At 43.3% G+C, this 25,051-nt stretch overlaps 1 protein-coding gene across 3 annotated transcripts in view; it reads right to left on the bottom strand.

Moving 5' to 3' along the window:
- The window catches only part of LOC137431225 (CTD small phosphatase-like protein 3), an 87,391-nt gene that overhangs the window by 42,326 nt on the left and 20,014 nt on the right, over positions 1–25,051 (bottom strand). For all 3 annotated transcript variants that reach the window (XM_068122315.2, XM_068122317.2, XM_068122316.2), the window contains 5 exons: positions 21,519–21,663; positions 17,890–18,015; positions 13,366–13,492; positions 7,170–7,272; positions 5,646–5,732 (listed from right to left, as the gene is read on the bottom strand). In XM_068122315.2, coding sequence (XP_067978416.2) covers positions 5,646–5,732; positions 7,170–7,272; positions 13,366–13,492; positions 17,890–18,015; positions 21,519–21,663 — 588 coding nt within the window. The remainder of the gene's footprint in view (positions 1–5,645; positions 5,733–7,169; positions 7,273–13,365; positions 13,493–17,889; positions 18,016–21,518; positions 21,664–25,051) is intronic.

Raw genomic sequence — 25,051 nt, 5'->3', positions numbered from 1 at the left:
TCGACTCGCGTTGGGGCGCAGTTCCTTCAATATATATATATATATTCAGTGACAGTGACACCCAATATATATATGTACATATATATATATATATATATATATATATATATATTGTATATATATATATATATATATATATATACATACATATATATATATATATATATATATATATATACATATATATATATATATACATATATATATATACATATATATATATATATACATATATATATATATATATATATATATATATATATATATACATATATATATATATATATATACATATATATATATATATATACATATATATATATATACATATATATATATATATATGTATGTATATATATATATATATATATATATATATATATATATATATATATATATATATATATATATATATATATATATATATATATATATATATATATATATATATATATATGTATATATATATATTTTTTTTTTTTAAAGGTTTACACCAGGACTGGTTTCCTCGTGACCAAGGGTTGGCGTCAGGAAGGGCATCCGGCCATAAAAAAAACATTGCCTCAAGAAGGGAACCATGATTGTCATGGGGCCCGCAAGGCTAACCCCTGCTCTAGCAGGGAAAAATGGCCTTAAAAACGATCATTCATTCATTCATTCATTCATATATCCCATCCCTCTCTGTACCCACCGTACCCAGTCGTACCCAGCTGCTCCTGGACTCTGTGTCCTTTCCTCCTGATAAGGTGGAAAAGTTTCTGTCAACCCTCGACTCTGATTCTACAACTGGTCCTGACGGCATCAGCCCACGGGTCCTAAAATCATGTTCTTCTGCTCTTTCACTCCCTCTTTCTGTTCTCTTCACCCTCTCTTTTGCTCAAGGTCATCTGCCATCTGCTTGGAAATCAGCCAACATCACCGGTTTGCACAAAAAAGGTGCAAAAACAGATCCCAGCAACTACAGACCAATCAGCCTTCTCCCAATTATCAGCAAAGTCATGGAATCCATCATTGCTTCAGATATTAAATCTTTCCTCTTCTCCAATGGCTTGATCTCTGATCATCAATTTGGTTTCAGACCTGGTCACTCTACTCTGGACATGCTGCTTCTGCTTTCTCAACAATGGATGGAGGTCCTCAACGCCAAACAGGAAATTAGAGCTGTCTCCCTTGACATTTCACGTGCCTTCGATACGGTCTGGCACCCTGCTCTGCTCACCAAACTCTCCTCCTTTGGTATCCATGGAAATCTCCATGCATGGCTGGCGGACTTCCTCTCTGGTCGTAGTCAACGTGTGGCCCTGAATGGGTTTCTCTCATCTCCTCTTCCTGTTCAGGCTGGAGTTCCCCAAGGTAGTGTTCTGGGCCCTGTGCTTTTTCTGGTCTTCATCAATGATCTCTCTGACTCTCTTGAAAATCCTCTCTATCTCTTTGCTGACGACTCTACTCTCTGTCGCTCCATTCCTCATCCCTCAGATCGGCAGTCTGCAGCCTCCTCACTCTCTGCAGACCTGGACAAAATCACAGACTGGTCAAACAAGTGGAACATGTCTTTCAATCCTGACAAATCTCACACTCTTACAATGTCTCTCCGAAAGGACCGACTGGACAACCCTCCCATCTACTTTCTCAACATTCCTCTCCAAGAAGTTCTGTCGCTCAAGCTTTTGGGTCTCACTATCTGCCATGATCTTTCTTGGGAAAACCACATTTCCAAGCTGGCCTCCAAAGCCAGTCGCCGACTGGGCATCCTCCGTCGTGTGAAGTCCTTCCTTGGCACACCTGAGCTCCTCACCACATACAAGGCTTTCATCCGCAGCTCAATGGAATACTGTTCCCCCCTCTGGGCTGGTGCTCCTGCCTCACACCTTGCTCGGCTTCACGCTGTTGAGGCCAAAGCTTTCAGAATCATTGGAATCTCCTGCGATGTAGTCAACACCGAGGGCCTTTCACTCACTCACCGCAGGCAGGTTGGTGGTCTTTCTGTCTTCTACCAACTCCTCTCCGGCCTTGCTCCCCCAGCTCTCTCTGTGCTCTGTCCCCCCAATATTCCTTCAGGTCGCACAAGATCTGCCTGCAACCCTCTTATGGTTAAACTGCCAAAGTCTAGGCTCTCTGCTCACCTTCACTCTTTCATTCCCCTTTTCTCCCGCCTCTGGAACAAACTCCCCCACTCCCTTCAATCCCACTCCTCCCTCCAGGTCTTTAAAACAGCTGTTCACCACCATCTCTTATCTTCCCCCATCGAAAACCTTGATCTTTTCTACCCCCAGTAATTCACCCCAGAGTCCTTGCAGTGTTCATCTGTTTTATTCCTCTCCCACCTCCCCCCAAGTCCTCCCGATGTCCCTGCTCTCAAATGTTGTGTTTGTGTCCTTCCCCCTCTTCCCCCTCTCTTTTGTGTCCTTCCCCCTCTCCCCATCTTGTCTGCCGCTCCCCTTGTTTTTTGTGTTTTGTGTGTCGGTTTGTCTTTTTGTGTGATTAATGTTAGCTCTTTCACGAGCCTCGATCTTGTATACAAAAAAAAAATCAAAAAAAAAAAAAAATCTGTGCAGTGTCTGTGTTGTGTTGTCTCGACACTGAACTACTCCCTCAAACTTTTGTGAAATCGTACCAAACTTCTGGTATGCACATATCTCTCCCGTCGGTATGTCCTAAGGGTATTTTTTTAGAAAACATTTCCAACCTTTTTTTTTTTTTTTGGGGAATTTTTGGGGGAATTTTATTTTTTTCAACTTCAATTATATATAAAAGGTAATATCACGTATATTACAAATACATTTGTGCAAAATAATTGTTTGAATTATGATTGGTGTAAACCATGACAAAACGGCAACTCGGGTACAGTCATTTATCTATACTAGGGCATGCCCGTACTATATATATATCTAAAATTATATCCCCCCCCTCTATTTACATGAAATGGTTTGGTCCATTCGCAAAGCCAAAGCGAACGGCTTGCGAGTACGGTGACAATCCCCCCCCCCCTCTATTTACATGAAATGGTTTGGTCCAAAGCGAACGGCTTGCGAGTACGGTGACAATCCCCCCCCTCTATTTACATGAAATGGTTTGGTCCAAAGCGAACGGCTTGCGAGTACGGTGACAATCCCCCCCCCCTCTATTTACATGAAATGGTTTGGTCCAAAGCGAACGGCTTGCGGAGTTTGGTAAAGAAATCGCCATAGCGTGCACAAACGCGCAGGAAAGCGAAAGAATCGCAAATTAGTTTTAATTAGTTTTAAAACATAGTTTAACGCCAACATAGCGGCAACATAGTTTGCCAACGTGAAATAAATGAATACGCTCTCAAATGTGCCGTCCGAGGCAGAGTCTGTTCGCCACGTTCGGCACACGTGATAACTCGCTGCTCTCTGATTGGTTGAATCGTTTTTTGGACATAGCTCGGTAACTACTTGTCCGATTAATATGAAACCTTGAAAAGGCACATCCTCAGGTCCCCAGCAATATACCTGGCAAGGTTAAAGTATATCGGACCCGTGGTTGTCGAGAAACAGCGGTCACAGACATACACACAGACATACACACAGACAAACACACAGACAAACACACACACAGAGATTACTGGAATTATAGATAGACTAGGACGTGCCCGTACGTGGGTGCCCGTACGTGCGTGCAAAAAAACATGCGTGCAAACAACAACAACAAAAAAAAACTTTGAAACCACGTGGCAGTAACGACCACAGAACCCCCCCCTCTATTTACATGAAATGGTTTGGTCCATTCGCAACGACCACAGAACCGCCCCCCCTCTATTTACATGAAATGGTTCGGTCCATTCGCAAAGCCAAAGCGAACGGCGAACGGCTAAATCGCCATAGCTCGGTAACTACTTCTCCGATTAATATGAAACCTTGAAAAGGCACATCCTCAGGTCCCCAGCAATATACCTGGCAAGTTTCAAGTATATCGGACCCGTGGTTGTCGAGAAACAGCGGTCACAGACAAACACACACACACACACACACACACACACACACACACACACACACACACACACACACACACACACACACACACACACACAGACACACACACACACAGAGATTACTGGAATTATAGATAGATATCAACATATCTGGGCAGTCTGTATTGTCAATTAACAACTCCCTCAAACTTTTGTTTCCGTGGTTGTGAGGTGTTTTTGATAACGTGGTGGTGGTTTTGAATCACGTGGTGGTGAGGTATTTTGAATTATGTGGTGGTCAGGTGTTTTTAAATGACGTGGTGGTGAGGTGTTTTGAAATCACGTGGTGGTGTGTTTTTAAATCACGTGGTGGTGAGGTGTTTTTAAATCACGTGGTGGTGAGGTGTTTTTAAATCACGTGGTGGTGAGGTGTTTTTAAATCACGTGGTGGTGAGGTATTTATAATTACGTGGTGGTGAGGTGTTTTTAATTATGTGGTGGTGAGGTGTTTTGAATTAGTTGGTGATGAGGCGCTTTGAATTACGTGGTGGTGAGGTGTTTTGAATTACTTGGTGGTGAGGTGTTTTGAATTACGTGGTGGTGAGGTGTTTTGAATTACGTGGTGGTGAGGTGTTTTGAATTACGTGGTGGTGAGGTGTTTTGAATTACGCGGTGGTGAGGTGTTTTGAATGACATGGTGGTAAGGTGTTTTGAATTATGTGGTGGTGAGGTGTTTTAAATTACTTGGTGGTGAGGTGTTTTAAATTACTTGGTGGTGAGGTGTTTTAAATTACTTGGTGGTGAGGTGTTTTGAATTACTTGGTGGTGAGGTGTTTTAAATTACGTGGTGGTGAGGTGTTTCAAATTAGGTGGGTGTGAGGTGTTTTAAATTACGTGAGGGTGAGGTATTTTAAATTACATGGGGGTGAGGTTTTAAATTACTTGGTGGTGAGGTGTTTTAAATTACTTGGTGGTGAGGTGTTTTGAATTACGTGGTGGTGAGGTGTAATCGTCCCAAACTTCCAGTCTGCACCTACCCCTCCCCTATGTATGTGCTGAGGGGTTCTTTCTTGAAAAAAAAACATTCAACCGAAATCTTCAACCTAAATTGCCTATAAAAATGTAATATCACAAACACAACAAATACATTTGTGCAAAGTAATTGTTTGTATTATGATTGGTGTAAATCATGACAACACAGCAACTCAGGTACAGTTATTATCCTCAGCTAAAATAAGCCCGTTCCTCAGTAACGATGCGTGGTGAGGCGAGCGCAGCAAGCCGAGCCAAGCTAGATATATATATACGTCTTTCTTTTTTTAAATCGTGAATACACAAATGTAGAAGCAGGTCACATGGTATGAACCGTGAGCACACAGGGTCCACAAATGTTGATGTCCAACTGGAGAGTACTATACAATTTTTAGCTCTATTTCAAAAGTATCGATTTAAATTAAATGGTGATTCTGGTATTTGGTAATGTTTCATTTATTTTAATCACTACCAATATCATATTTGTATAAATTATTTAAAGAGAGTGCAGACGTGCAATGAAAATTCACAACCACAAGCCATCTGTAAATTAAAATTTGATAGGATGTAGTATATATGAAGGCTGCTGCTACAACTTGTGATTGGATGCGGAACCATTTTGCTGGATTGTGATGGCCAGGATGAAGTGCGTGCACAACAATCATCAATTTGAGGATCGCACCTTGTACGTGACATCGTGAAAAGGCACCATGAAGCTGAAGCTTGCATCCTGCAGAGGCATGAGGCTGCAGTGGACAAGAGTCTCATCCTAAAGCCAAAAATGAAAATAAGCATGACCATAACACAAAGGGTTAAACAAATGTCCCATTAGTTGACTAACATTTTGAAAAGGTAACTATTTCCTCCACATTATCTCCTTTTCCCTCTTCTTTGTCCTTCCCCTTACTTGTGTCTAACTGTGGTCCCACTGTCAATATGTTGCCTTTTTACATTCAATCATCTCAGTTTCCATGACCGAGGATTTGGTGTACAGAATAAACCCAATGCTATGCTGTTTGTTTATAAATGTTTGCTGCACTTTACAAATGCTGCATAATCCAATGTGACTTTTGTGCCAACCATTCTGATGAGCAACGGGACAACATAATTATAAGTAGGTATAACAAAAATAGAAACCGTTTGTGCTCCTTCACTTCTAATGACAAGGCAAGTTTCTGCATCCATGACCAAGAGCAAGAACTATGACACAAGAGCCATCCATGACAAGCACAACTCATGACTCAAACACTTACTGCAGCACAGGGTTAGCCCTCGCTCCACAAGAAGGTGTGAGCCAGCTCCCCACAGCACAGAGAGTTAGCCAGTGCCCTGCAGCACAGGGGGTTAGCCAGTGCCCCGCAGCACAGGGGGTTAGCCAGTGCCCCGCAGCACAGGGGGTTAGCCAGTGCCCCACAGCACAGGGGGTTAGCCAGTGCCCCGCAGCACAGGGGGTTAGCCAGTGCCCCGCAGCACAGGGGGTAGCCAGTGCCCCGCAGCACAGGGGGTTAGCCAGTGCCCCGCAGCACAGGGGGTTAGGCAGTGCCCCGCAGCACAGGGGGTTAGCCAGTGCCCCACAGCACAGGGGGTTAGCCAGTGCCCCGCAGCATGGGTTTAGCCAGTGCCCCGCAGCACGGGTTTAGCCAGTGCCCCACAGCACGGGTTTAGCCAGTGCCCCGCAGCACGGGTTTAGCCAGTGCCCCGCAGCACGGGTTTAGCCAGTGCCCCGCAGCACGGTTTAGCCAGTGCCCCGCAGCACAGTTTAGCCAGTGCCCCGCAGCACAGTTTAGCCAGTGCCCCGCAGCACGGTTTAGCCAGTGCCCCGCAGCACGGTTTAGCCAGTGCCCCGCAGCACGGTTTAGCCAGTGCCCCGCAGCACGGTTTAGCCAGTGCCCCGCAGCACGGTTTAGCCAGTGCCCCGCAGCACGGTTTAGCCAGTGCCCCACAGCACAGGGTTAGCCTATCTCTGTGAGTTACCCTCAACACTAACCCAAACTACCAGCATCAAGTTAATGATCAGTGTTCTTGAAACGATATCTGGAAACTGGAAATAAAAGGTGAAGCAATATAAAGATTTAAAGAAAACATGTATTTATGATTCACTTGCTCCAAGCTTGAAGAGGCCGTTTTTCTTGACACTATGGGAGAGCCCGGCTACATTTCATGAAATATCAGCTCTGATTTTGAGAAACTTTGGAACCAAACTCACAAGGTCGAGAACAAGGCTGTAGTTAGGTGTACGGCGGGTCTTCAGCGGTAGTGCAGATTTTCTTTGCTCATCTAGTGGAGGAATGTTCTTAATGAAGTGATACCTGGAAATGGGAAACAAACACGTAGAGCATCTGCTAAATGCCCATTTCAAAAGTTACGTTCAAGTGTTCCGAGATACTCAATAGGCCCTGGATAACGAGTTGTTGTTTTTCAGCTTGTGGAACTTGTACATACATCACATGCAGGGAAGAAACATTAACAGACACCAGTGTACTTACTAATGAGATACAAGAACACAAGCACGAGCAGTCAATGGACACAGAATTCATAGAATCAGGATACGGGTTCTGCTGGGAATGCTACCAGGTTATGAACCCAATTGCTGAAAAATTTGGCTCACCAATTACACAGCAGAGAAAGGTGTGAGCCTCCAATAGAGCCAATCCCAGTGACCATTCCATGTCCCCAAATTAGGGTTTCCCTAAAAGAGCTGGCTGATAGCTGGTTAGCTTCCCACGTCACTGCTTTGGTTAGCCAAATAATAAACTATTTATTACCTGAATTACACTGCAGGTGGACGGAGGTTATGCTTTCGCCACTATCTGTCGGTATGTCTGTGAGCAGGATTTCTCAAACAGTTATGGACCCATTCAGATAAAACTTGGCGGACAGGTTTGGGTGTGTGACAACCACAAATTAGTTCGATTTTGGTGAGGATCCAGATCCGGATATGGATAATAGAATTTTTTTTAAGTGATACTTTTTAAGTGAACCAAAATGATATACAGTCACATGAAAAAGTAAGTACACCCCATGTAAAGTTTTGACTTTTTCAACATATTTCAACATACAGCTATTTGATCTTCATTTCAACAATATTGATAGATAAAGGTGATATAATATAACAAATATCATGAAACATTTACATTTTGTAGTCCATTGTATAATTTAAATAAACATAAAAGCAAATTTCGCATGTGGAAAAAGTAAGTACACCCCTACATTTATCACTACTTCAAATACCTAAAATTAGAATCAGGTGCACCAGCTCAGGTGCAAATGATGAGAACATCGTTAGAGAGGATCTTGGAGGAACCTGTCTTATTTAAACCTCAGACATTTAGTTTGGTTTGCTCTTTGTTGTTGAAGTGTGCGGCGTCACCATGCCTAGATCAAAAGAGCTCTCTGAGGCCTTCAGAAAGAAGGTTATAGATGCCTACGAGTCTGGGAAGGGATTTAAAAAGATCTCCAAACAATTTGAAATCAATCATTCGACTGTCCGGAAGATCATCTACAAGTGGAGAAGATTCCAAACAACTGCCAACTTGTTCAGGCCAGGCCGCCCCAGCAAGTTCAGCCTGAGAGCAGACCGCAAGATATTGAAAGAAGTCTCGAAGAACCCCAGAATGTCATCACGGGACCTACAGGTAGCTCTTGCCACTGTTGATGTCAAAGTGCACGAGTCTACCATTAGAAAGAGGCTGCACAAATTTGATCTACATGGGAGGTGTGCCAGGAGGAAACCTTTGCTGTCCAGAAAGAACATCAGAGCAAGACTAAAATTTGCCAATGAACACCTCGGCAAAGAACAGCACTTCTCGAACAATGTGCTCTGGACAGATGAGTCAAAGGTAGAGCTATTTGGCCACAGTACCAGAAGACATGTTTGGTGAAAACCAAAGACAGCATTTGACCACAAGAACCTGATACCAACTGGAAAGCATGGTGGTGGAAATATTAGGGCTTGGGGCAGCTTTGCTTCATCAGGGCCTGGGCAGCTCACCATCATATAATCCACTATGAATTCTTCATTGTACCAGAGGGTGCTTGAGGATAATGTGAGACCATCTGTCAGAGAAGTTGAAGCTCAACCGAAGGTGGACCTTGCAACATGACAATGACCCTAAACATGCCAGTAAATCCACCAAGGAATGGCTGAAAAGAAAGAAATGGAGGGTTCTGGAATGGCCAAGTCATAGCCCGGATCTAAATCGCATCGAGATGTTGTGGGGGGATTTGAAACGAGCTGTGCATGCAAGAAACCCCTCAAACATCGCACAGCTGAAAGAATTCTGCATGGAGGAGTGGGCAAAAATTTCTCCCAGTCGATGTCAGAGACTATAACAAAAAAAAAAAAAAAAAAAAAAAAAAAAAAAAAAAAAGCCTTCCCCAGTTAGGGTAGTTGTGAGTTGTTGAGTGGGGCCCGAGGATCCAAAGGAAGGACCCGGGTTGCCCAATGCCAAGGTGGGCATCCTTTCGTATCAATGTCAGAGACTGGTAGACAATTATAAGAAATGCCTACTTGAGGTTGTTTCTGCCAAAGGGGGAAATACCACCTATTAGAGCCAAGGGTTTACTTTTGGTTCAGGTCTGGCCAGATGGAGATCCGGCCAAACAGTAGGATACAAAACATAAACTGGTCAGCCTGGCGGTGGTCTGCGTTCCACCGAGTACTGTCCGAGTCGAAGAAATGTGTTAATTTTGTTTCATCACGAGAATGCAGTTATGTCTCCAATAAACTCATCTGCACATTGGTTATTCGGCTTCTGGTGAGGTTTCCACTGGAAGCCTATTGTTCTTGTAAGGATTATTATTCTCACACATTTTGTGGAGACGATTCCAGGAAAACCGTTGTAGCTCTGTGAAACTAACTAATTATGGATACCAATGTAACTTAGGGCATCATGGATTTTGTTTTTGCAATTTTGACTAACATTGGCTGCCAATGCCTATGATGTCACAAACTTTTAAAATCCTCTCCAGAACCGCTGAATGGATCAACGCAAAATTTTACAGATATGATCGACAAGACATGGAGATAAAAGTTTGTGTAAAAAATAGTCACCTGTCACGTGGTTTTGCTGCCATATTGGATTTAAAAATAAAACTTTAAAAATCTACTTCTCTGAAACCACTTATCCGATCGATATGAAACTTTGAAACATGTTGACAAATGAATTTGGGAAAAATATTTGCAAACTATGACATCATCCGTCATGTGGTTTGGCCGCCATCTTGAATTTAAGCAAAAAAATTAAATAATCTTTTCTCTAGAACCGCTCAATAGATCAATCCGATACTTCATAGGTGTGATCAACTCCCAATGGGGAATAATATTTCTGAACTATGACATCATCAAGTCACATGGTGTGGTGGCCATGGGGAATAATATTTCTGAACTATGACATCATCAAGTCACATGGTGTGGTGGCCTTGTGGAGTTAAGAGAAAAAATTTAAAATCGATATCTCCAGAACCACTTAGACCCAAACCAAAATTAACAGATATGATCGCCTACCCATGCCGAAAATTTATTGCAAATGATGATGTCATCAGTCACGTGGTATGGCGGCAATTTTGCCTGAAAGCCTGTCATCACTGCTCGCAGTTCTAGTTACCCTCGCCTGAGGAGAGGGTATTGCATTTGAGTCTGTTTGTTTGTCTGTCTGTCCGTTTGTTTGTTTGTCTGTCTGTGTTTGTCCACAGAATAAATATGATTTTCTCTGCAACAGTTGGTCTGATTGACAAGAAATTTTCACCATAGGTGCAACTCCACCTGCATAATTTTTTTTATAATTATGACGTCATGGGTCACGTGGTTCGGCCGCCATCTTGGAAAAACCGAAAAAGAAATTGCACGTCTATATCTCCGAAAGCGCCAATTAGAAAAAATTGAGACATGGCTCATTGTAAAGAACTCTCCATGTGGAATAACATCTGTGGATGATGATGTCATAGGTGCCTCCATTATGATATCATAATTTGACAAGTACAAAACGTCATCCGATCAAGATGAAATTTCTTGAGCATAATCTAAGAATAAATTTGTGGAGAAAAAATAATGATGACGTCATCGGTCACGTGGTTCGGCCGCCATATTTGTCTTAACACAAAAGCCTTAAAAACCAATGAAAATACATCCTGGCGAGGGTTTGCAATGTCGATTGCTCTTTTTTCTTTTAGTTTTGTAATTGATATGTTTGTAAACTGGAAGTGATCAACAGCCTGTGAACTTAGGCTGTTTTGCTGGGTATATAGAGCATGCATGTGGATTGGTCAGCAATGATTTCTAAATCAACAATTTGTTAAAGACCAGTAACCTGTAAAAAAAAAAATCTTATTATATGTTAAACTGAATAATTAAAAAACTAGACAAATGCGACTGTGTCGCCAATATGCCTCCGCATAGTCCCTGCCCATGACAATGGGTAAATGCCCTCGTTCACTGTCCTAAAAATAAACAAGTTTGGTTTAAATCCCTTCAGCTGTTTTGAAGTATCACATTTTTACCACAGGACAGGTTTCACATCGATCGGTGAAGCGTTTTCAGAGAAGGGATTTTTAAAAATATCCGCTTTCAAGCTAATATGGCTGCCAAACCAGTGACATATGACATGAAAAATTTACACTCTGCATATGTATGGGTAGGGGATCACGATTGTGAAGTTTCGTGTTGATCGGATAAGGTTCGTTTTTCTATCCAAGATGGCTGCCAAACCACGTGACCTACGACGTCATCATTTTGAAACTACATGCAACTGTGGTGTTAGATGGTATTTGTAAAATTTCGCATCGATAGGGTGAGCTGTTTCAGAGATATAATTCTTTAATATTTTCCTTCAATCCAATATGGCTGCCAAACCATGTGACCTATGATGTCATAAATTTAATACTTCAATACAAATGGGTCAGAGATCATGTGCATGCAATTTCAGTTTTTTAGGATAAGGCATTCGATTAAAACATTGATGGCTGGTAATCCACTTTTGCATACATGCTGGAAATACACAGGATAAACCCTCCTTCTTCCACCCCTGCGAGGGGATGAGTGAAGTCGATTTGCTGACTTGTAATACAAGTCATGCCACTGATTTTATTTACTCATGAACATAAATTTTACGCTTAAGTTATTTCTCTTTATTTCCTCCGCCACCGAAGATGGATGGATGTTATATTTTCACCCCTGTTTGTCTGTGTGCAGGATATCTCAAAAAGTTATAAACTGATTTGGACAAGACTAGTTGAGCATGTTGGTTGGATGACAAGGACGAATTGATTAGATTTTGGGGGAAGAATCAGAATCAATCGACTCCTTTCAGAATAGAGACAGCAGTTCGGAATCGGAATCGATTTTCCAATTTTAAGTCGCCCAAGCCTACCCAGCACATATGCAAAATTTGGTGGAGATTGAGCGGGCCATGATTTTCTATGATTTTCAGATGTACACACGATACATGGAGAATTGGGCCCTCTAGGTGCTACGGCTCAGCCGTGAAAGTACAACGTACAAAAACAAACACACAAAGACTTGAAAATATTTATGTCGATTGAAACCCTGTAAAATAATGTTGTGGCACAAGTGAATGATATGAATATAACAATCCACCATGGTTTCACCCTTATTTTGGCATCTTCAGAACTAATAGTACAAATAAATAATGTGCTTCAAGCACTTAAAAGTAGTAATGTGCCCCCTAACCACCCATCATCCCAATCTATGTTATAATTCTGTCACAACAGGCAGAAACTGATGCTTAACTGGTGAGACAAAATGTATTTTAAGGACAATGATGTCCAATTATGTCCTCCATGGAACAGACAATATAATAGCTGCACTTTATGTACAAACTCCTCCACAAGTCTTATATATTGCTATATTTTTCTAGCGACCCAAGGCTGTATTTTGATCAACGTTTCATCAGAGGGAATGTGAGCACAGCCATCTCCTTCGATCACAGGTCCATTAAGCAACAGGAGTCAAATCAAACATCTCATGCAGTTTGTTTATAAAAACAAGACCTCTGTCCAATATTAGTCTTTTCTTTTTCAAGATAAATCATTAATCTTTCCTGATATTGCTGCAAAACCTTCATACTGCAGCAATAAAACATCACCTCCAACACTCACAGACCATTCGACCATAACTTCAAATAGAGCTAAGTCCCCACTTTTTGCACAGTTAGTATCGACTGGGTCCTTTGAACTCAAGCACAACTTCCAGTGGCATTGTTCACTAACAAATATGCCCTATACAATACCAATGTAAAATTTCCAAAAGTATCATGAAGGAGCTTGTAAATAGAGCACAGCTAGCTACAAAACCTAACTACAAAATGCATTTTACATGAAATCAGAGAAGCTGACAAATTGAGTTGTTGAACTTTAGTTCCTGTTACAGTCTCATCTGCACTCACGGGTCAAAAACATCGCAGTCATCATGGCGGATGGCAGAAGCAGTGACGGCAGGACCTGCGTCTCTTTGATCAGATGGATCCGTTCCACTATCCTCTTCCTCTTGCCCCAAGTTATGCACAATACCTCCTGTGAAAAAGATAATGGTAAACAACCCAAGATAATTCTGATTTATCATGCTCAACCTTATAGTTTCCACAGATGATATCCATACTTGTGATCTTTTCTACCCCCATTCCAGAGCTTGCCTGGTCCCTGGACCCTATCTAGCCCAACCATCCTATTTGCAGGTGACTGCGTCTCTGCCCCACCTCTATCTGCAATTATGTTTGTTTGTTCGTTCTATTTAGTTTGTATTTAATTGTAGCTTCTCTGCCTCCCTGTCAAAACATTGCTTTTTTTTAAAATCTCTCTCTCACCTCACTTTTAAACAGTTACATGCGCCTCGATTTTGTACAAACGGAGAGGCCGTGGGGGTTGGGTGAGGTATGGTTAATAGGGGTAGAAAAATCATGGGAAGGGATGGGGGATATCTATTGCGAAAAGGAGAATTTGCCAGTCCGTGTATGTGTTCATGTGTGTGTCACGCTTCATTTAAAAAGGTTCCTGTTGTCGTATCTATCTATAATTCCAGTAATCTCTGTGTGTGTGTGTGTATGTGTGTATGTCTGTGTGTTTGTCTGTGACCGCTGTTTCTCGACAACCACGGGTCCGATATACTTGAAACTTGCCAGGTATATTGCTGGGGACCCGAGGATGTGCCTTTTCAAGGTTTCATATTAATCGGACAAGTAGTTACCGAGATATGGCGATTTCTTTACCAAACTCCGCAAGCCGTTCGCTTTGGACCAAACCATTTCATGTAAATAGAGGGGGGGGGATTGTCACCGTACTCGCAAGCCGTTCGCTTTGGCTTTGCGAATGGACCAAACCATTTCATGTAAATAGAGGGGGGGGATTGTCACCGTACTCGCAAGCCGTTCGCTTTGGCTTTGCGAATGGACCAAACCATTTCATGTAAATAGAGGGGGGGGATATAATTTTAGATATATATATAGTACGGGCATGCCCTAGTAATAATAAAAAGGGTACTGTTGGAAAGCTAATAATCGATTTACTTGGAACAAAAATGTGTGTTCGTTTAACCGGGGTTACAATACGTTTGGTTTTTACTGGACATGTCCTCCTTTTTGGTCCTTAAATCTCCGTAGGCCGGGTTTTAAAAAATAGCTTAAAATGTATGGGATTTTGCCTTTTTTTTTGCTTTTTCAAAAAGGATACATTTTAAGATGTCGGATACTTTTTAAACCTTATTTAAACTGTTAAACCATTTTTGTGCATTTTATTATGGTGATAAAATGTGGCTGTGTAATGTTTGGTCCAGGACAGTTTGGTAGAAGCCTGTACTTCTCCATCATGCCGTAATGGACGTGTTCGAACATCAACACACGCATCCACTTCCTTTCCAACCTGACAGTGAGAGAGAGTCCAGTGGCATGCTCAGTGTGCGGTGTGGTTCAGTCTTTTCACCGAGTCCATACCATCCACACTTGTTTGATTTTCTTCAAGAACTCTTTCTTTGATATTATATTGTTATGAATTTTGGGTAGGCATATATAGATTTAGGTACATCTGCATAGGTAGGTGCTTCGCCTGTCGTGCTAGAGAATCTCGATGTAATAAGTTCTGTTAGCCTGGTTTGTTCGGATTAAGGTGTATCTTCTTCCCCATTACGAGGAATGGGGCATGTTAAATAGTTTGAGGGTCTATGCTAATTCCCGCGTGTGTGAAACCTCGGTGATCATTCCGGTGTCCCTTATGGCAATACATCACATACATTAGCTAGGCACATTAGCGCACACATTAATAAATACTCCCCTCTCACAATGACTGACTGGGAAGAACAAACAGCCAGCGACCACGCACTTGGGCTGACAACACCGGCAGGGCATCAAACAGCGTGCAAGGCAGGCTGAGGCCACGCCCACTTCACACGTGATTGGTCAAAAGGGTTTTGATGGGAAGATCGCAACATGGGGTAAGAAGCTGGCCACTGATTGGTGGAAGGAAGGTGGAAGGAAGCGGCAGACTGATTGGCGAGCGACCGATGGCATGAGACAGAAGTGATGGGGCCATTGGTGGAGAAAGCGCTGACGTCACACCACGGCCCGTAAAACCACTGACTGGCCGACATTTTCTTCTTCTCGCTTTGGCTTCTTTCCTGCCAGGACCTCCCTTCCTTGTCTTTGCAAACCGCGAATTGCCTGCGTTACGACGGACGTTGGGGAAACGTTGGAGCGCCGTCCATTCTCCTCCCTGGCGTTCACGTGCGAGCAAGGCGCTCAGTGAGTGTCTGTGTGTCTGTGTCTGTGGGTGTGTGTGTGTGTGTGTGTGTGTGTGTGTGTGTGTGTGTGTGTGTAAGTGTGTGTAAGTGTGTGTGTGTGCATGAGTGTGTGTGCATGTGTGTGTGTGCGTGTGCGTGTGCGTGTGTGTGTGCGTGTGGATATGCGTGTGTGTGTGGATATGCGTGTGTGTGTGGATATGTGTGTGTGTGTGGATATGTGTGTGTGTGTGGATATGTGTGTGTGTGTGGATATGTGTGTGTGTGTGGATATGTGTGTGTGTGTGGATATGTGTGTGTGTGTGGATATGTGTGTGTGTGTGGATATGTGTGTGTGTGTGGATATGTGTGTGTGTATGTGTGTGTGTGTGTGTGTGTGTGTGGATATGTGTGTGTGTATGTGTGTGTGTGTGTGTGTGTGTGTGTGTGTGTGTGTGTGTGTGTGTGTGTGTGTGTGTGTGTGTGTGTGTGTGTGTGTGTGTGTGTGTGTGTGTGTGTGTGTGTGTGAGAAAAATAGAAATAATATGAAAGCGGGGTTGTCTGAAAGACTGAAAGTGGAAAGGCGGAGGAAACCGGTCATCACTAAAAAAACCACCTTTAGAGGCCATTTTTCCCCGCAAGCGGTGGTTGGCCTTTTTCGGGGACCGTGATTGTTGTTGTTTTTTGGTCCCCTTTTTGAAGCAATGTTTTACGGCCGGATGCCCTTCCTGCCGCCAACCCTTTTTGTCACCTTTTTATGACAAACAGGGAATTACCAGTGAACTGGTACTCAATTAGCCGACCTCGGAAGGATGACAGGCTGAGTCAACCCCCCTGGCGTTAATTCAGCGATCGACCGGGATTTGAACCCAGGATCCTAGGATCCTAAGCTGGCACCCGAGCCGCTAGCCCAACACCAGGCTTCACCCAACAGCTGGCACCCTAGCCGCTAGCCGCTAGCCCAACACCATCACTGCCAGCAGTTATAAAGTGGCAGTTCTAGTTTTAATTGTAATTCGCCCTAAACAAGGCGAAGAGCCACTAAATGTGAAGGGCTACTGAATAAAATAAGAAGAGAAAAAAATGGCAAAACCTTCACAGAGTCCTGAAACAAGGAAACCTCTTCACAGGACCACTGTGCGGGAGGGGGTAAGTCGGCTGCAGTCCCTGTATATACAGAGTTGCAACATGACGTGCCTGGAAAATGCTGGTCACATGGGCCGTGTATGCTATTTTGTTTCTATTCACCGCAAATCAGTTGATTCCATTCTGTGAGAAAATGATGAATATGACATGATTGCATGGTATTTTGATGGCAAAATGTGAAAATCTAGAACAGCACTCTTCGACATTGCGACGTCAGCTGATATACCACCGCCCACATTATTACATCATTATACATACTTGAACCAAGTTTGATTTAAATCTCTTCAGCTGTTCTCAAGTATCACATTCTTACCTGACATGACCTCTGACCTTTGATGCAGAAATCAAATCGGCTCATCTTTTCATGATAATATATATACTTGTACCAAGTTTGGTCAAAATCCAATCACTGTTTCACAAGTTAGTTTGGTAACAGAATTTATACCTAACGGAACCTGTGACCTTTGACCTCTTGACCCCATAATGTAACAAATTCATCTTCACATCATTATACAGTACATACTTGTACCAAGTTTGACTTAGATCCCTTCAACCGTTCTTAAGTTATTATGGTAACGAAAACCTATCAATAAACCAAAAAACAAAAACTATCACCCTTCCCAACAACAACAACAACAACAACAACAACAACAGGCATTTTAAGGCCATTTTCCCTGCTAGAGTGGGGGTTAGCCTTGCGGGCCTTATGACACTGGTACGTTGCTAGTTAGTGGACAGGACAGCGCGCAAGGCTATCACCCTTCCCGCCGCCTCCATTTACATGAATTATAATGGGGAAATTGGATTAGGTTAAAGTCTCACTTTTCAAGAACGCAACTACAAGGTTAAGTGAGGAATTGTAGGACTCACATCCTAACTGCACATACTTCATCGTACTTGGGTGAAAAAAAAAAGAAGATAACGTGCAACACTGGCTACCAGCAGGTGGCATTTGTGGCCTACTTTAGCACAATATGTGAGGAAAGACAGAAAAACAGACCCAAATTAAATAAATACCCTCTCCTCTGGTGAGGGTAACAATACTGTATGTGCAAATAACCTGAACCTGTTGGTGAAAAAAACTGGAAAACGGGTGAGAACATTGTGCCTTGAACCTCAGTCTTTGGTACGTTGCTGGTATCACAGATTCTCACAGATTTCTTGCACTGTGGCTTGGGGCTTCCATCTGGTAGAGGAGGGAAGGTGGTGTATGGTGAGGGTAAGGTTAGTGGACAGCATTCCTTTCCGCAACAATCTTTGATAAAGGAACACCAACAACTAAAAAATACCAACAATAGTTGGCAAATGGACAAGACAAACCACAACCACAACATGTTGCTTTCACAAATTATACAATTAATTAACTACATAACTGTGGCAGGACTTTGAAAACTGGGTTGTACAATCATTCTGTAAATAGCAACGTTATCTCTTTAATCTAAACAGCATTGTTTTTTTTTTCGTGTAGTCCAGTAGGATGGTGCAGAGGTAGCACACTTATAGTTGATCTTGGTTTGGGTTCGAATCTTGACCTAATTATAAACTGTCGGATTGCTGCTCCACCCACAGGCACGGTGTTGCATTACAAAGTTTGCCGTCCCCCAGATGGACGTTGGAACGGATGTCCCATCTGCTAGCACAAGTTGGTGGAGGTTGAATATCCCAGGGTGTGTTTAACGCACGTTTTTACCGGCACCCCAGGTTCATCATATTACAAATTCCTGCCCCAACCAGTTTGTTGGCCTGGTCAGCCAGTTCTGAAGACCAATGCACATCCTACGGCCAGACTACTTGCTACCCAAAGTTTGTAATCTGTTCAGGGTGTCGGTGAAAGCTGGCCTACCCTTCACTGGAGACATCATGAGATATTTAACCTCCACAAATGACCATTGCTGGCAGATGTGTCATACAGCTTAATGTTGCTCCGATGGACGGTGCACCCTCTGGTACAATGAATAATTCATAGTGGATTCAATGATGGTGAGCTGCCCATGCAATAAAGCTACTCCAAACCGTAATATTTCCACCACCATGCTTTACAGTTGATATCAGGTACTTGTGGTCAAATGCTGTCTTTGGTTTTCGCCAAACACGTCTTCTGGTACTGTGGCCAAATAGCTCTACGTTTGACTCATCTGTCCAGAGCACATTGTTCCAGAAGTGCTGGTCTTTGCCTAGGTGTTCATTGGCAAACTTTGGTCTTGCCCTGATGTTCGTTCTGGACAGAAAAGGTTTCCTCCTGGCCCACCTCCCATGTAGATCAAATTTGTGCAGCCTCTTTCTAATGGTAGACTCGTGCACTTTGACATCAACAGTGGCAAGAGCTACCTGGAGGTCCCGTGATGACATTCTGGGGTTCTTAGAGACTTCTTTCAGCATCTTGCGGTCTGCTCTGGGGCTGAACTTGCTGGGGCGGCCTGGCCTGAACAAGTTGGCAGTTGTTTGGAATCTTCTCCACTTGTCGATGATCTTCCGGACAGTCGAATGATTGATTTCAAATTGTTTGGAGATCTTTTTAAATCCCTTCCGACTTGTAGGCATCTATAACCTTCTTTCTGAAGCCCTCAGAGAGCTCTTTTGATCTAGGCATGGTGACGCCGCACACTTCAACAACAAAGAGCAAACCAAACTAAATGTCTGAGGTTTAAATGAGACAGGTTCCTCCAAGATCCTCTCTAACGATGTTCTAATCATTTGCACCTGAGCTAGTGCACCTGATTCTAATTTTAGGTATTTGAAGTAGTGATAAATGTAGGGGTGTACTTACTTTTTCCACATGCGAAATTTGCATTTATGTTTATTTAAATTATACAATGGACTACAAAATGTAAATGTTTCATGATATTTGTTATATTATATCACCTTTATCTATCAATATTGTTGAAATGAAGATCAAATAGCTGTATGTTGAAATATGTTGAAAAAGTCAAAACTTTACATAGGGTGTACTAACTGTACTTACTTTTTCACGTGACTGTACTTATCCCAAGTTTGATCAAAATGACATCACTGGTTTACAAGTAAATGCAGCAACTCGAATTTTCAGCCTCTTGACCCCATAATCTAATCTGTTTATCCTTACATCATTATACATACTTGTACCAAATTTGACTTAGTTCCCTTCAGCCATTCGCAAGTTATCAGAGCAATGAAAACCCATCACAGATGCATGAACGGACGGACAGCCCAAAAATATAATGCCTCCAGCAACTTCGTCATAAAAATGGCTGGCCCAATCTCGACCCAATTTTGCAAACATGCTGAGTGTACCCAGGGTCAGGTCATAACACAAACCCACTCTCCCACCTCCACAAGGCAATTCTCTGTATGTACGTGTTTGCACCTCTGAAAATCAAGAAACTGACATCAAACAAGCAAATTAGGTCATTTGACCCATCATTGCTGTGGTGAACTCTCAGGATATTTTTTGCGACAGCCTTAAACATCATTCTTCTCGATTGTTTACTGAAGTCTAAATAACCCGATCTTGACCGAACCTGTTACACATATTGTTACGTGTTCCTCCCCGACCTCCTGGTCTCGGTATACCTCCGAACCCCGAGAGGAGCCACGGCAGAAAAATATGTTATTCTGTGTCAGTAATCAAGAGTGAAACCACACCAATGATTATAAAAGAACAAATGTTGTATTAAAAATCACACACAAGAATAACGGTACAACCAATAGCAATCAAAGTGCACTCAATATATCTTAAGATGGTACCATCTGCTAAAGTAATATAACTCACTGCGCTCCCAGTGAATGAAAAAGAACACTCCTCAATGTCTCTATAACTCAAGGATAATCCCCTCCTGCGAGTAGTGATGAGGCGAGTAATGAGGCGTAGGCAAAACGTAGACAGTCACGTGGTCCAAACCAAAGGTAAACTGGCAGTGGGATGGGAAGTCCCAAAGGCCCCCTCCAGACATACACGTTCACAGTTCAATCAGCGAACCGCAACGTATTCTTAAAACGCCGCTTTTGCACACACACATCCCCGGCAGACGACAGGATGGTGAGAAAAGCTGATGTAGCAAAACCTTTTTCGGTGAGCGAAGCACGAAGGTCAAAATGGCCGACAGCTCTTACTTGAGGCGAAGCAACCAAGCGAGGATTCTTCAGAATCTCAACGCCTAAACCTGACTTCGCAGATTTCTCAATCCCAGCGATAATACCTATCGCCGGATGTCCTTTCAAGGAACTCAAAATTCCCTCGCGACCTTCGTTAGACAACGCTCGCTACGGAGCTCGACGTCACGTGTCTTGTCCGACCGTTCTCGCCACGCCTCTTCTTCTTCTTCTTCCTCGTCGTCTTCAGGTTCTCGATCCGGTTTCCTGTTTCATTTAAAATATTTACCCGTTTTTGCCTTTTTCAACAATAACCTTACCTTTTAACAACAATAATCGCCGTTTCCTTCAAACCCCAATAATAATAATAATAATAATACATAACCAGAAATGTTTCAAGTGGATGAAAACCACCACCACGGAAGTGCCGAATCTGTAACAATATGCACAAGGACGGCAGACACGAAGGAAAAATGGTTGCTACGACAACACAAGCACAATCCAATGGTACCAAAATTCAGACCGATATCAAACATGGTTATTTATAGTCTGTATAAATCTCCATACGATCATTCCGCTGCAAAATCAAGAACAGCTGAGTAACACTTGAGCAGAACTTACCTTTGTTTACTTGCTGTGTTTTTCTGATTCTTGGTTGGGCAGCCTTGGGGGGTGGTGAGGTCAGTGCAGACAAAGATACGCGGCTAGCCGCTCTTTGTTTTGGTTCAGTAGTGTGCTCACTTCTTCGTACGATCACATTTTCTGTCTGACATAACGTGGTTTCACACTCACCATCAGATGCAAAATAAATAAAATAGTCATTTTGCTAACAACCATGAATTAATTTGTCATCATTACAAGACAATTATAGCTTTCCTGACCTACATATTGTTTTGAAGCCTCTGGCACAACTGTTATACAACACACACAACAGGCATTTTAAGACCATTTTCCCTGCTAGAGCGGGGGTTAGCCTTGCGGGCCCCATGACAATCTTCTCCATTTTGCCCTATTTTCTGCATCTCCCCTTGTTAACCCCCTTACCCGCATTTCTTCTTCCACCACGTTTAGCCAAGTCTTTCTCGGTCTTCCCCGTCCTCTACTCCCTTCTACCTTCATTTACATCACTCTTCTCAACCAGTCACTTTCATCCTTCCTCAACACATGACCAAACCATCTCAACCTGTTTCTCTTCACAGCATCAATCACAGGCTCTATTCCCATCATCTTTCGCAATTCATCATTTGTCTTCCTATCTCTCAACGATACTCCACACATCCACCGAACCATTCGCATTTCCACCCTTTCCAGCCTTCGTTGCTGCTCGACATTCATTACCTATGTCTCGCTCCCATAAATCATAATTCATAACACTTCTTACACATGAAAAGGAAAGGCATACACCTTTCCCTTCAGCTTCAACGACACTCCCCTCCTCGTCAGCACGTCACTCAGTTCCCGAAACTTCTTCCATGCACATCTCACTCGAGCATAACGAGATGGGGGAACATGACTGTTATGGGGAATAAAAATAGGACCAGTAGCTTATCTGGGCCCTGGCCTAATGTTGTAATCCAAATTTGGTAGCATTCTGACTGATGGGTCTGCAAAGAAGATTTTTGAAAGAATTTACTAAGTCTGCCATCTTGACCTACTTACGGTCACGTGAAAGGAACGAGTTTTGCAATCCCTGTTACCAGTCAGTAGCGGAACGTTGCTGCCAAATTTCAGCCAGATCGGCCCAGTGGTTTTTTTTTTGTTGGTTTTTTTTTGTATACAAGATCGAGGCTCGTGTAAGAGCTAACATTGATCACAAAAAACAAACGGACACATAAAACATATAATAAAGGGAGCAGGAGACAAGATGGGGAGAGAGAGGGAAGCACACAAGTACAACAGCAGAGAGCAGGGACATCGGAAGATCTGTGGGAGGGAGAGGGCTTGGGAGGAGGATGCATGGGAAGGGGGATGGGGGGTAGGGTGGTGGGAGAAGTAGGACACACAAGGACACTGCAAGGACTTCCAGGAAAGAAGACGGTATTTCAAAAAAGTGGATTTGGGGTGAAATTAGCGGGAGTAGAAAATATCAAGGTTTTGGATGGGGGAAGATAAGAGATGGTGGTGAACAGCTGTTTTAAAGACCTGGAGAGAGGAGTGGGATTGAAAAGAGTGAGGGAGTTTGTTCCAGAGGAGGGAGAAAAGAGAAATGAAAGAGTGAAGGTGAGCAGAGAGTCTTGATTTTGGCAGTTTAACCACAAGAGCGTTGCTGGAAGATCTTGTGCGACCTGTAGGAATATTTGGGGGACAGAGCACAGACAGAGCTGGAGGAGCTAGGCCGGAAAGGAGTCAGTAAAAGACAGAAAGACCACAAACCTGCCTGCGGTGAGTGAGTGAAAGGCCCTCGGAGTTAGCTTCATCGCGGGAGATTCCAATGATTCTGAAAGCTTTGGTTTCAACAGCGTGAAGACAAGCTAGGTGTGAGGCAGGAGCACCAGCCCAGAGGGTAGAGCAGTATTCCATTGAGCTGCGGATGAAAGCCTTGTATGTAGTGAGGAGCTCAGGTGTGGCAAGGAAGGACTTCGCACGACGGAGGATGCCCAGTCGGCGACTGGCTTTGGAGGCCAGCTTGGAAATATGGTTTTCCCAGGAAAGATCATGGCAGATAGTGAGACCCAAAAGCTTGAGTGACAGAACTTCTTGGAGAGGATTGTTCAGAAAGTAGATGGGAGGGTTGTCCAACCAAGGGTGGTTTGGCCGTAGAAGTCGAAATACGAAAAGGAAGGACGGATGTTGCGGTACACGATGACAATACCTCATCTGAAATTCCAATTCCAGATAAGCTAAAAACATAGCAATTGGCAAAAAAGGAAAGAGAAATAAATCACTTGTTTTTTAGGATTTTTGTGATTGGATTTTAGCAATCTATTTTAGAGCATCATTAATTAACAAATACTCTTACAACAAGAACGGCATCCAGTAAAACACATACCTCTACCAGGCTGAACAGTTTGCATTTTGTATCCCACTGATAGACCCACGGATCTGCATCCGGACCTTAACCAAAATCTATTTGGCTTGTTCTTGTCATCTAAACAGTCATCCACCAATTTTGTCATAATCCATCCACAAATCTGAGATTTTAAAATTATAATTATTATTATTTTTTTTTTTTTGTATACTGAATCGAGGCTCGTGAAAGAGTTAAATATTGTTACGGACGCGGTTTAGATGTTATTTTGACCGAGCGGTTGGTATGACCGCGACCGAACAGTTATTCCCCGACTAGACCCCGATTCCACCCAGACGTTGACCAAATCGCGCTATGCTAAATCAATGATGGAAAGGACACAACGACTGGGATAGATGAAACGACGCAAGGGGTACAGTTCTCAAGACCTCCGGAGGAGGGTATAATTACAGTGGTGGAGAAAAGGGGGTAGATTACACGGCAGAGTGAGGTAAAAGACACAGAAGAGATGGGCACTTAATTACCGTCTTATCTTATCCCAGACAGACCACAGACAAACGGAACAAGGCTGACTTACACAGGGATTGATGGCAGGAAGGGACAGGTAGTCGATAGCACAAGGTGCACCTTGGCTCGGGGACAGGATAAAGCACGGTCCAGTCCAGAGATGCGGGGAGGCCTCACAGCGCTCGGAGGGTACGTCTTGCTTGCTCCAAGCTCAGCGCGCATCTGACGTCACCTCCCTCTTCCTGCGCATGCTCAGCGGGGAGTGACACGTCCTCGGCTGGTTGGCTCCGCCCCAGATGGGACCGGTCCGCCGCTTCCATTGGGTGCGGGGGTTACCGGGCTCCGCCCTTGACGAGGAGCTGACAGGGAGCCCCTATTTGGTAACCCCGTCGAGCACATGTTCGATGGCGGCTCGTTGGGAAGGCCTCATGCCCTCCCAACACCCCCTACCAACCAAGCCGGAGTGAGGACGCGCACTCCCTGTGCACGCCGCCGCCGTTGCTGTTGTTGTTGTTGCTGAACCGTGAGGAAGAGCTGCGGGGAGGTATTGGGAGGTTCTAAACTTCCTAACGGTGCCATACAATCACATTCTGGTGCAACGAAGGGTCAGAATTAATGGAAACGAGTCCTTTACTGACAGAGACTAAGAATAACTAGCAAGATGTCCTATAGTTGTCTA

This window comes from Myxine glutinosa, chromosome 7, assembly GCF_964187855.1.
Source record: "Myxine glutinosa chromosome 7, kmMyxGlut1.1, whole genome shotgun sequence".
NCBI classification, from domain to species: domain Eukaryota; kingdom Metazoa; phylum Chordata; class Myxini; order Myxiniformes; family Myxinidae; genus Myxine; species Myxine glutinosa.
Note: the sequence above shows the minus strand (reverse complement) of the source record. Positions and strands in the feature narration are given on the sequence as shown.